Source organism: Macrosteles quadrilineatus, unplaced genomic scaffold, assembly GCF_028750875.1.
Source record: "Macrosteles quadrilineatus isolate MER2022 unplaced genomic scaffold, UCM_ALF_1.0 Scaffold_22__1_contigs__length_1958994, whole genome shotgun sequence".
NCBI classification, from domain to species: domain Eukaryota; kingdom Metazoa; phylum Arthropoda; class Insecta; order Hemiptera; family Cicadellidae; genus Macrosteles; species Macrosteles quadrilineatus.
In genome coordinates, this window is record NW_026542615.1 from 367,367 (window position 1) to 380,322 (window position 12,956).

The following is a 12,956-nucleotide window of genomic DNA, read 5'->3' on the forward strand; positions in this document are numbered from 1 at the left end:
ATAACTCATCTACAGATCGAGACCTTTCTTTGGATACCTCAACCAAGTTTCTACGCCCAGCCGTTCTCTCAAATTACTGGACACAAAGTTTCCAATTAAGTATTTAGATTCCCCCATGTTAATCTTATGGGGAAAAACCCAACTTTGATGGAAAATCCTGCCCAAGCTAATAAAGATCTCAAAAATCTAAAAACAGATCGTGTCGCAAATCTAAAAATCGCAAAACTACAGATTAGGGCACTTCTTTTGACACTTTAATCATTAAAATAGGTCCAAAAATGAGGGAGGAGTTCTGTTTACAAAAATCGGCTTAGCGTATTATATATATAGATAGATTATAAAAACAATAACAATCAAGAATCAAATCAAAACAAATATATACTTATGGCAATACATTTAGGTGATTTTTGTTTGCAATCTGGGTGACGTCAGTGATTGATGGGTATAGCACACCTATGTATTTACTTCCACCATGAGTGAATGTATGATGAGCGTAGAATCAGAATGGATGATCCGTGTATACTTAGCTTTGCTAACAGAGAAACTGACTATTACTTTAGCCAGGATCATCATCCTGTTCAAAGAACTATACCAAAATTTATCATACCGTACCGTGTACCGTACGATCATACCGTACCGTGTACCGTACGATCATACCGTACCGTGTTTGATCATAATCGATTCGATAGCAAACCTATGAACGGCACATTTTTTTATATGAAAGTACGTTCATGTTTTTATATACCACCCCGATGCTAGCGTTTCAAAAACAGTTGGTTTTTACTTTACATCTGTGTAGTGTGTATATGAATCATCTGACAGCAGGCTGTGAGTCATTCTGAGAAAGAATGATTGGGATCTGGTTTGGTCTGCTCTGCTTGTTCTTGTGTTTGTTGGTGGGGAAGATAAACGTCAAAACAAAACCAAAAGTTATAAAGTGGTGGTTTAGGTTGACAAAGTTTATGAAAGTTCTAAAAACTTTAGGTTAACATTAATTATCGTCATAAAGCTAGACATTTTCTATTAATAGATACGTGTAAATATTATTGTAAGCACAAGTTGGCTTCGGTTGATATGAGTTTTCTAAATTGCAGCTAGGCCTCAATGCACATTAAATTGGTTAAGGTTTTATTTTAGACAATCCTGCTCAAAAAATATAATGGTAAGTTAAGCCAAAACTTGTCTGTTACGGAATTCTTTATTATAGAACTAATGTTTGGTTGATTTATTTGGCATTTTGGTAACTACCAAAGGTCCAAAATAAACCAATTTACAATTAATTGGTTTGGTTTAGCAAAGTGTTCTAGAAGATTGTTGTTAATTCTGAACTCTACAACGAGTTTTAAATTTTCTGAAACTAATAGTAGGCTACAATTTTAAAAGTTTAAACACAAGTTAGTGTGGTTGAGTAGGTACCCTAACTTGGACGTCTTATTGACGCTTATTGTAGGACACTGTAAACGTTATTGTTAATTCTTTCTTTATGTTTATTTGCATAGAAATTGTGCAATTGCCTAAATTATTTGCTTGGTTCCGCCTATATCAACACCGGCTTAAGCCTTTTTTATTGCTCCCAGTTGATCAATTTTGACAAAAGTGAAATAACTTATTCGATGTGTTTGTTTTTGAATTCCAGAACCAAACTAGACATGCAGGGTACGAACAAATGAATGGATCAAAGTATGCCGTGGAGCCCCGTTTTGAGTGCCCAATTTGTTTAACATGTCTTAAAGACCCCCTTTTGACATCATGCGGGCATCGTTTTTGTCAAGAGTGCATACAAGAATGGCTCAAGTAAGTTTTTCACTTTTGATAATATAGGTAGGTACTGAAATCTTTCATTGTAGAATTTACTCTCTTGTTTTGTAGATATGGTTCTGTGATGGTTATTAAGCATAGGTAAAGCATTTTTAAGTCCGAAAACATAATTAACTTACATAGGTAGCTTGAATTTTATGTAACTTATTTTTACAAAATGTTGAAACAGACCTTTCATTAAAGCAGTGGACTAAGATCAATTGCACTTTGGTACAACTTTCGTTTAGGAGAAGGTAGATTTGAATGACACAATATCTATAGAAGAGATGTAGGGATGCAGTGCTACGGTACTGTACATGGTAGGCCTACAGAGCTACTAACTGAATCACATAACTCAGTTGATGATTGCCTTTTGATAGCACTTCCTGGAAGATTGCCTACTAGTACTCTATACGCTTAGCTGCTTGATTATGATGGCTGAGCACCTTGGATTTACATGCCTTTTTCTTTAAAGGATGATTATTAATAAGTAGGCCTAATGCTGGGGAGCGGATAAGATCTGGTTTTTGTCCTTTAAGGGCCTTTTAACAAATCTAGTTTAATCTCTAGATTAACTTTTAAACTCTGATTGTGGTCTAGATTCACCTGCGATTCGCTTTCCCAAAAATAATTCCTCAGTTTAAACTAGGTTTAAGTAAACCTCTAGGTGAGACCATTCGCCTGGAATTTATTTGGTTAAACTTTCCTCCAGACAATATCTTAAGCTGCTGCCTATAAATACATGAGAGGTTTTCATCCTCCCCAGCCCCATCCTCAATGAAATTTAAGTGAAAAATTACCTAAAAAAGAAAACATACTATCATAGGCCTACATAGGCTACAGTATGCATCAGAAAGCCAGTGTGTTGAAAACTACTGTAATACCTTAACAGCTTTGTATAGTAACGTTAACAGATACTTTTAACAGAATACCTCCTTTACTAGGTTTGGCTTTATATTGTGTTTGATTTAAAATCAAGTTTGCTGTTACAATAAAGAAGACATTAAACAATGGTTTAATTTTTATGACACTTCATAGGTATCAAACGTCACCTTAAAGGTTAAAGGTTATAGGTTATGGATAAACAAAGAAACTAAAACTAAAAGAACAGTTTGAAATAAAATTTTTTAATAGGCCTATATCTTACCTTCTTCCATGAAGAATCATATATCACTGGTTCTTTGTAAAAATCACGCATGTCTTATCGATTTGGCATGTGTGTTGTAACCCCGTTTGTTCAAATAAAAATGAGTCAAGATAGTTCAAACAATTGTTGACCGTTGACCATCTTGTTTACGACAAAATTTCACAACAAGATATGCGGCGAACGCAACTAACCGATCAATAGACTGTCATCAAATCTAAATATTTGACTAACATAGGCCTACTATTTGATTTTTTCTTTTTTTTCTTATCCTAGTAATGAGGTGCAAGGTGCAATTAGTAGGTATTACTTTAAATTCCTCTAACTTCTTTGGGAAAGATTTTGATTTAAATAAACAGTTATAAACTGACTCTAAAAACCACTGCAACTGGTCAATGACCTGATAGTAAGCAGAACTACAACTATCAGGAATCAGATTACTGTATGAATTACTTTGTTATATCTCAACTTATTTTCTCTCTGATGCTGAAAAAATATTTCTCCTTGAAACAGTTTAGTTCTTAATTTATTAATAATTTTCAATTAATAATATCAGTCATATCATATCAACAGATTTTTAGTTATATTGCTGTTGTCACATAAACTGTTTACCTAGCTAAAACATTGATAAACGTGTAAAAATACAAAGCTGAGTATTTTATATTTCAATTTATTTTCTGTGTTTCTCATAAACATAAAATTTGTATTAAGCTCATAGCATGTCATTTTTTACAATTAATTCCGTATTTTATATATTACCTAAATATATTGATTTGTTTGCATGGTAAAATGTTTAAAAGTTCCTTCATAGGAAGGTAGGGGAAGTCATTTTAAGTTGTTTACTCCAAGTGGTCTAGGCCTATTAAAATAGTGAAAAATTAAAGTGTTTCATACAAATTATCCTTACCACAATGGCTCGGATTTTCCCAGCAGGTTCTGCCTCCAATATATATTCCTTCAGTTACCTGACAAAGTGGGCTTCCTTGCACTGATTATAGCATGCAAAGTAGCTAAATTGCTGAATTTACTTACTTTTGCCACACTTATTTTACTTTGCCACACTCCAGTATTCTAACCAATCAACACTAAACAGTGTTGCTTTGTAAAGCACATAATATGTGTACTCATGAAAATAAGTTGGTAACACTACTATATAATATACTACGACTACAGTGTTAGCAAAACGGGAGTGCCGATAGAGATTAGGTCAAGTCCCTTCAAATGCACGCACCCCCACAGGTCTCCATCGGCACTCCCGTTTTGCTAACACTATACAATCAGCTGGTGCAGCAATTCATAGCCTTTGAGTATTGATACTACCACTTGACCTATTGTTTTGTGTTAACATTCTATTTCCGTTCAGTACTTGGATTTAACCAAACCTAAAACGTTTTGTTTAGTGCTTGAAAGACTAATTATTTATATGCTTTATAGTAACTGTAGGAAATATAATGTGTAACTTGAGCGCAAAGAGCCACCCCGCACTAGTTACACAAATAACTATTTTGCTCAATAGCCCTCATCTATAAATTGAAATGTGTTTGCAGAAAACAAGATGGCCTTTGCCCTATAGATAGCCAGGCTCTATCAATAACTAAGGACTTATTCCCTGACAATTTCACACGTCGAGAGATTGCTCAGCAAACCCGCAACTGTCCTGTGGAAGGCTGCTCACAGCTGCTGCCTTTACTGGAAATTGAAAAACACATTAGTACTGCACACAAGGTAACCCACGGTCAACTTGTCATTCACTTATCAAAAGCAAATATTGAAGCTCAGTGGTTTTCTTTTAATGCATAACAGCTTTGACTATAGATACAACTAGATATTCCATTTCCACGTTAAATGTGTTGCTAGTTTAATCGTAGAAATGAACACAGTCGAGTTGAGCCACCAACAGAAAGTTTTGATGTAAATTAATTAATTTTGGTTGAATACGCCAACTGTTTTAACCAAGCCAGACTAAAATGGGTTATTGTATACTAGGTCTCTTTAGCATATCTTACATCAGCTAAATTAATAACAACAACCGAGGGAGAAAATAGAAATTTAGATTTTTGTTCTCTTGTTCATATAAATTTAAAATTCCAGTCTGCTACATCAATTGTGATTGAGTTACAGCAAATAAATTCTTCTAAATTACATTCCATTTTCCTTTTTGTATTTATGTGTTTTAGGAAAATCCTTCTCTAATACAACCTAATTTTATGTCTGTTTGTCTGTCTGTCTATAATACATCTCAAAATCCAGCAGAAGGATTTTGACTAAATTTTGGAATTAGGGACTTATAGCCCTAAAAACGTGATTGGTCAATACCTCTGAAAAATTTGTATTTCGCTAGACAATTAATTAAAAAATTTTACATTGGCCTAATTGGTTGCTAAATAACTTTGTTGGTTGAACAAAATAACAAGTAAAAAGTAAACAAAAGACTTGTAACATGTGTTTATAACAAGTCATCTACAGTATACTAGCAAATTGTAAAATAATAATAATAATAAGGATAATGTGTTTATATATCATATTTTTATCTGCTGTCTTTAATGAGTGTAAAAGTCGAACAACGGGTTTTCCAATGACTAGATGGTAGATTAATTCTGTGCGTGTGACATTTAAACTTAAGCAAGATCAAAAAAGTGGATTTTATTTTTGTTTAGTTGTATACTTTTACATTACAGAGTTTTTATTGTTTCAGCAATCAAAATGTCTATAATTTTGTATTAAAGAATTTTTCATAAATTAAAAAATGTCTTTTTACGATATTGTTATAACTATTAAACCCAATTAAGTTTAACCACAACCGAGCAAGGCTCGGTCCCCTGGTACTTTAAATTTAACTACCAAATTTAAATATGCTGCCTACTACACACATAGATTTTAAATTTTCTAGGCTGTGTACTGTCTGTCCATGTTTCAACTAACATAGGTGTATAATACAGGAGAGCAGTCAGCAAGAAGAAACTATTCTTTGTACATTCCACAATTTTGGCTGCAAGACACAAGTACAGTCTGTGCAGCAGCTAAACACTCATCTGGATACGCAGTTACATCACCATCTTGCGGTAAGTCCCTAATTACATAAAAAAACTAATGTTTTCGAAGCTATGGCATCATAGAAAACAGTAAAGGCCAATAGCATGGCCTCCCCTAATACAAGGCCGCCGCGAGACAAAAGGGACACCACCGTAGCCTCGGCCTAACTAAACAGCTGTTGCACTGATTCATAATGGACCTTCTGCACAACATCTATGTACTTACTAGTTATAGACTAGCGTCTAGACTGCCAGTGCAAGTCCGAGGATCGGAGGATCGTGGATCAGATCATTAGATCACCCCCCACCACCGCACCATGTCGTACGCTTCCGAGCATAGCTTATCTAACTGTTCGCGGAAAATTGTTATCTGTATCACTGTCGCTGTCAAAACGTATAATTTGTAGATTAAATTTGAATTAAATATAATTAAACTATCATAACCTAACCAAACTTGCTGATAATGATAAACTCGAATGAAGGTTTACTAATCGAAAAATAGCTCTGTTCAAAAAATAAAATTATAAATGTCTCAAATTTAATTTTTACAATCTTTTAATTATAAAATTAAACTGTCATAACTTAACCAAACCAACCAAACTTGCTGATATGAAAAAAATTGTTGACAAAAAGTTAGTGCTCCCGGTGGGATTCGAACCCGGCACCTTCAGATTATTAGCCAGACACGCTATCCACTATACCACAAAGGCTCATGACTCTGCTCCGTATCGTTGCAGTAATGGTTGACGTGGTTGAGCGGTGGTGGGGGGTTTTTCGATCTGATCCACGATCCTACCGATCTTAGGAGTTGCACTGGCAGTCTAGATGCTTATTAGTTATAACTGTTATTACCATGGCAATAGGCCCTGGTGTGACATTTCCATACACCAAAGACGGAGCCTTGTATTGGAGGAGGCTCTGCCAATTGTCCTAAAGGTAATGTTCCTTTACGACATAACATCAGTCAATGAGCAGCAAAAAAACAGACTTGAAACTTAATTCTGACAAAACAGTCATTGTAGATCGCTCATGGTTACTTTACAAACTAGAAGAAGGCAGTTTACCAAAACTCACTGTATACGGCATCACTTTACAACATCAAGACAAGGACAAAAGTCTCGATTGTTAATAAACCAAAACCACACATACGACTGGACTGATGCGGTGGTAAATACTTATAAATGTGTGTTTGCCATTGTTCACATTGTTAAAAAGATGCAGTGACTCCTTCCTTTTCATATTCTAATCTTAAAGACCTGACTGGCTTTGGCAACAAAATTAATGTGCACAAACAAAATTATTGTTTTAGATTTCTGTTCAATCCTAGGCGCTGTCATTCACATAATAATAATAGACATTTGCTCTTTCTGATTTGCAGCTGTTGGCTTCGAGAGTTAGTGACAGACATGCTGCCACGTCAGATCTCAAGGCACAAGAAGCGGAGTTATGGGAAGCACCGTCCAAAAATGGAGAACAAGAGGAGGACTCCTGGAAGAATCTGTTGAAGTGAGTAGCCATGCTTCTATCATTATAGATATTGTCCCGCTATATATGGTGCTATATAGTATGTTGAAACAAAATGGTTGAAAACATAAAGCAACTAGTTTGTTGTCACCAAGAACACAGAAAAAGAGTCTTACTCAAAGAGAGAATTACTCTTAAAAACTTAAACTCATTGTCTATGCATACAGTCAACAAAAAAGTTGAAACCTGTAGGCTATCTCAAGTGCTATTTGGTAGGTGCAGGTTGTGTTCAGTGTTTCCCTTATTGTTTATTAGCCTAATTTGTATTTTGTTCAATAGTACTGCACACATAATGTGTAGTTTTTAAAACTGAATGTCCAGTCCATTCATTTTTGTGGCAACTTCTAACGGTCCATTTTTACTTTCTCTCCCTGTATACAGGGTGTTTATAAAAGAATGCCAGGATTTTAAATGGTTATTGTTTGGCTGGTATTCAAGGTAACTAAACATTTTTTTTATGTCAAATTGAAGCTAAAATAACTAAGTTTTGTTTTCCGTGTAGCAAGGGAGGAAACTTTGGCCTTGGCATGCACAAAACAGGTGTGGGGTGGTAGACCGCCATTGGGACTCACACGCCTGACGTCAATTGCCAGTACGATGTTTACGGCACAGAGTGTAATCTGTGGTTCGCAGGTTTTAAATTGATTATTAAATTAAATTAAATTTACATCTGATGATAAAAAATTTGACGCTGGTTGATGAGTTCCTTTGCACCGTAAGGTTTTGAATGGACATTCACCTGGCCAGCTAAAAACAAGTGATCAAAAGGCCGAAAAAATCGATTGCCCGAAAATTTCTTTAGTTTAACATTCCTAAATATTGACATTTCATTATGTCAACCGTAAAAGATTGAGTCTTTATGCCTAAAAAATTCAGCTAAGACATCAGATATACCTGCCGATCACCCTAAGCGTACAGACTTTGCCAGTTTTAGTTCATATGAGATTAATGAAAATCTTAATTTAATTTTATTAAATTGATCCCAATTTGATCAAAGTTTCAGGAAAAACACATTGTTCTTTTCTCTTCTATTAAACGTTTAAATAGTTTTTAACCACAAAATACAGTCGAACCTCGTTTGTACGAACCTCGATAAAACAAATTCCTCGATAAGACGAATTTTTTTAAATCCCCTTGAAACTTTCATATAGGTCAATGCTAAAAACACCTCTATAATTGCTAAACACCTCTATAATCTATAATATTGTTGTAGTAATTAAGTTAAAAACCTCCATAAAATGAATTTGTTTGTGATATGGGCTAGGACTGATTAACCTCTATACAACGAATATTCTTAGTACAAAACCTCTACAAGACGAAAGTGGCCTCTATAAGACGAATTTCTCATAATCTTAACCTCCATAGTATACGTAGTTTTCAAAACAAACAGAAGCTTGTCTCAACATGAAACCCCCACCCATCCCTCCTCCTTCCTCAGTCATTGTTTAGAGAAACCTTGGAGCGAAGAGAAACCTCTATAAGAAGAATAACAGCAGCATTAAACCTCGATAAAACAAACCTCTTTATTAAGAATACCTCTATAGTAAGAATTTTTCCCGTACCCCTTGCTATAGAGGTTCAACTGTAACCAAAAATCAGATTAAAAAAAAACGAGTAAAATGATTTTGATAAAATTTAGTATGTTATAAGCCCTTTAAACTTTTAACAAAATTGTACCAACCCTAATTGCTGTAACATTTATGGTTCTGAAGTTGTTTCAGCTTCTGCAATTTTCTCATAAAAATCATAGTTAGTTAGTCTCCGCCGCTTATAAGTTGTTGACAAGCTAATGGGAGAAAATATGTGTCAGATTGCTGATACTGTTTATTTTAATTGATAAAACCGGTTTACTTTTGTTTCTAATGAGTTTTTCAGAGTATATACATGGTTATTTTGAACTCTGAGTTAAAGCTTATGGTTTTCTCAGTGTAGTTCTGAAGTCCTCTCCTCAGGTTTATTCAACCAAATAGACCTCAAGGGAAAAGAAACATGGTTTTTCTTGCTGGCGCTCTTTCCTTGCTTTATTTGAAATTATTATTTTGTAATTTAACAGTTAAAAGGTCGATTAATTTTTTCAGGTCACTCTATGAAAGAATAGTTTTATTGGAGCAGAGCAACAGAGAACAAGAAGTCCAGATAACAAGTATGAGAGCTCAGGTATAAACTTTTCTTGAACTTGTTAATTGTAATTTTGGGTAAATTTGATATTTTACCAACAACAGAAACCTGAATTCAAAACCAATATAGATCAACAAGTAGTGATAACACTATAATATTGCATTGATAATTTTATAAACAATCTAGCAAAATTTGTTTCCCTTCCCAGGTCTCAATTTGTAGCAGTGGTAAGAAGTTTTGGGACCTCTTTCTTTCCAATGAGAAAATTGTGGACTTTTACACTGCATTTAAAAGACTCTCTAAAATAAATTACTGATGCTGCTTTATATAGTAAAATTTGTTGTGTGGAATTGGTAGGCCTATATGTTTTGTTTTACAAAGAGTATAATACTTGTAGTTTTGGACCGCTATAATGTTTTTAAATGGATTTTTCACAGTTTTGTAGGTGGGCAAATACATTCACAAAATTTATATTGATTTAAAACATTTTGTTTCAGGTGAATCGACTGGTGGAAGATAATGAGAATCTCAAGTACAACATCCCTCTACAGTTTTGTAACGGAGTGTGTGTCTGGACTGTTGACAAGTTCCGTGAAAAGTACTTGTCAATGACTCAGGATTACAACAGGTGTTTTTACAGTCCAGCATTTACGACATCGTATGTAGGGTACAGGTGAGAATCGTGCTTCAACTACTTATATAAACTAAGTTATTGTATAATTTAATTTTGATAAATTTTAAGAAATTTATATAATAATCATTTAATATATATTAGATAAATTGTGATATTTGATGTCTTTGCGATATTAGAGTCCAAAAAGTGATATTCAATGTCTTGAAGTCCAAATAGTCGGCTAGTTTTGGTATCTTATCTATTTCAGCCAAGCTCTTATTGTTATAAATAAAAAATATGAAAATACCACTTTTTGATATTCAAGAATAGAACAAAAATATTTCTTAGGCAATTCTAAAACCACCATATAACTTTTGGCAAGATGAAATAAATAGACAGTTTCTAGGGGCCTCGTCATAGGGAGGGTCCTCACTTGGCGCAAAAAATAACTTTCCTGTTAATCTGTTAGGGGTTTGTTTTTTGAGCAAAACTTTTAATGTCACAGTCACCAAAAGCGTCTTTGAAGTTTGTGAGATTGAAAGTTGTGGTCCCCGTGATCTCGGGAGACAGTGATGAAGTTTCTCCAAACACGCAAGAAGAAGAAGTTCACAATTTTGCCGTGATCGTGGTAGATTCAATTATCAATTAATCAATTATCAATTATTTAAGATGGGGACTCCACTAGATGGGTAATGATGTCCCCGTGGTCGCAAAAGATGTCCACTATTTTTGAAGTGAACGTAGGAGACGATTCCTACGCAATCGTTCTATGAATCGTCTCTAGTTATCATAAAAATCTATCTTATGAGATTTAATCAGCTTTGAAAATACTGGAAGATTCCAATAATCATATAAAACTCCACCATCCAGCTTCAGTTATAACATTTTTAACAGGATTTCACCAGAATAACATACATATCAAATAATTTTCAGATTCTGCGCCCGATTGAAAATGTCCATTGAAAATCCAAACTATTTGTCTCTGTTGATCCACCTGAAGCAAGGACAGTTTGACCAAGCCTTGGACTGGCCTTTCTCTGGGAGGATCAGCTTCACACTGGTCCATCCGACCAACCCCGACCTCACCATCAAGGAGACGATGATGTCACGACCCGAGCTGGAGGCCTTCAAGAAACCCTCCAAAGAAATCAGTCCGCGAGGATTCGGATACTCTGAGTTTGTGTTGCTCTCCGATGTCATGACCAAGGGCTTCTTGGATAATGATTCTCTTGTTATAAAGATACAAATACAGACGGTTTAGTTATTTTGTATGTTTTCTGTTCCTCAATGTCCTCATTCCCTAGCTACGAAGGATGTCTAGAAACAGATTTTTGGTATATTGACACAGTGGATCCATAAGGACATATATTTATAGGAATCTAAGATTTTTCACAAAATATTTTAAAACCTGTAAATTGTATGACGCTAGCTTTCACAGATAAAAGTAAGAATCCAAAGAATGAAATACAATGGTAAATTAATTAAAGTAAATTAATTATTTAATAGTGAATATACTTTCACTGCTGAGAGGTTTTTTGTTGTTTATATCTTTTTTATGGTAACCCAAATTATTTTTCCTAACACTGCATAATATTGGGGGAGCGAGCTGGTCTAGAGGTTAGAGCGCGGGACTCCGGTTCCCAGGGCCTGCCAAATCACCAATGGATTTTATCTAAGTGATAATGCCGTAACCCCTAGGTAGTGTGAAACATAACCTGAAGTAATGTGAAAAACAATTCTGGGCTCGTGCCTAGCATCCTAGGAAAAGAAAAAAAAAACACTGCCTGGAAATGATCACATTTCCCCAATGTAAACAGTATGCAAAAAAGCTCATTTCCCTTCTAGAGTGGGAATGACTTTTACTGCTGGCTAAATCACTTAGATCAGCTGGTTCTGCTGGTTTCATTGTTGGCATTTTGATGATAAACCCCATTCAAGCAAATAACATAACCTAAAAATGCAAACATAACCTAATTGACATTTTATATACAACTAAAACTCACTGTGTGTTATAATAAGTTAACTATGGTGGTAGGAAAAATACTAGAAAATATCTACAGTTCTCGAGTGGCATGATGTAGGTCTACTTTGCACTGACACAATTAGCTAAGACCTTACTTTTGACCAGGAAACATAAGCAAAGTATATAACAGTTATTTTGATTTAACATTAAATATTTATCATAAAAAAGGGGAATTAATTTTGTGATGTTCCTAAACAATACAGCTAGTATTTTAGTACACAGCTACTTGTTCAAAATCAAAACTATTATATCAATGAGACCAGGGGTGCCCACAGGGGGGTTTGATGTCGCAAAATGCGACATCAGAATTTTATTTGGGGGGGATTTTGTGATTTTGGGGGGGATTCAAGCCTGTGGTTGGTTAAAAGCACATAAAAGATTAATCAGATAATTTTTACGACCTCCTTAATTTATTACTGGGGTAATTATGCAATCAAAATCCCGTTTGACATTTTATCTTGATTAATACATCATTTTATAATTGCTATAAAATATATAGATACTTTTATCTATGCTTTTATGTGGATGGATTTCCACTTTCTGACTCGTATCATGTTTGACAGTGAGAACAACTCCATGACAACTGCTGTCAAAGGATTATGGTTGCTTATTAAATTGTATCTGCAATTTGAGTTTGTTTTAACCTTTCATTATGAACTCATTCTCAAATAGTCTCATTGCCTTGAGGACCTATTGATGGTTTTA

At 34.6% G+C, this 12,956-nt stretch overlaps 1 protein-coding gene across 1 annotated transcript; it reads left to right on the forward strand.

The window, feature by feature from the left end:
- The first annotated feature begins 898 nt into the window (after window positions 1-898).
- On the forward strand, window positions 899-11,499 carry LOC129005493 (TNF receptor-associated factor 6-like). The gene is made up of 8 exons (XM_054434397.1): window positions 899-1,162; window positions 1,637-1,794; window positions 4,489-4,666; window positions 5,881-6,003; window positions 7,352-7,479; window positions 9,576-9,654; window positions 10,113-10,288; window positions 11,162-11,499. Exons 1-8 carry the CDS (start codon window positions 1,160-1,162, stop codon window positions 11,487-11,489), a joined length of 1,173 nt encoding a protein of 390 aa, XP_054290372.1. The 5' UTR covers window positions 899-1,159; the 3' UTR covers window positions 11,490-11,499.
- The last annotated feature ends 1,457 nt before the right edge of the window (window positions 11,500-12,956 follow it).

Coding starts and splice junctions, on each gene's coding strand:
- LOC129005493 (XM_054434397.1), top strand. Junction 7,480..9,575: donor TCCTGGAAGAATCTGTTGAA/GTGAGTAGCCAT, acceptor TAATTTTTTCAG/GTCACTCTATGAAAGAATAG. Junction 10,289..11,161: donor ACATCGTATGTAGGGTACAG/GTGAGAATCGTG, acceptor AATAATTTTCAG/ATTCTGCGCCCGATTGAAAA.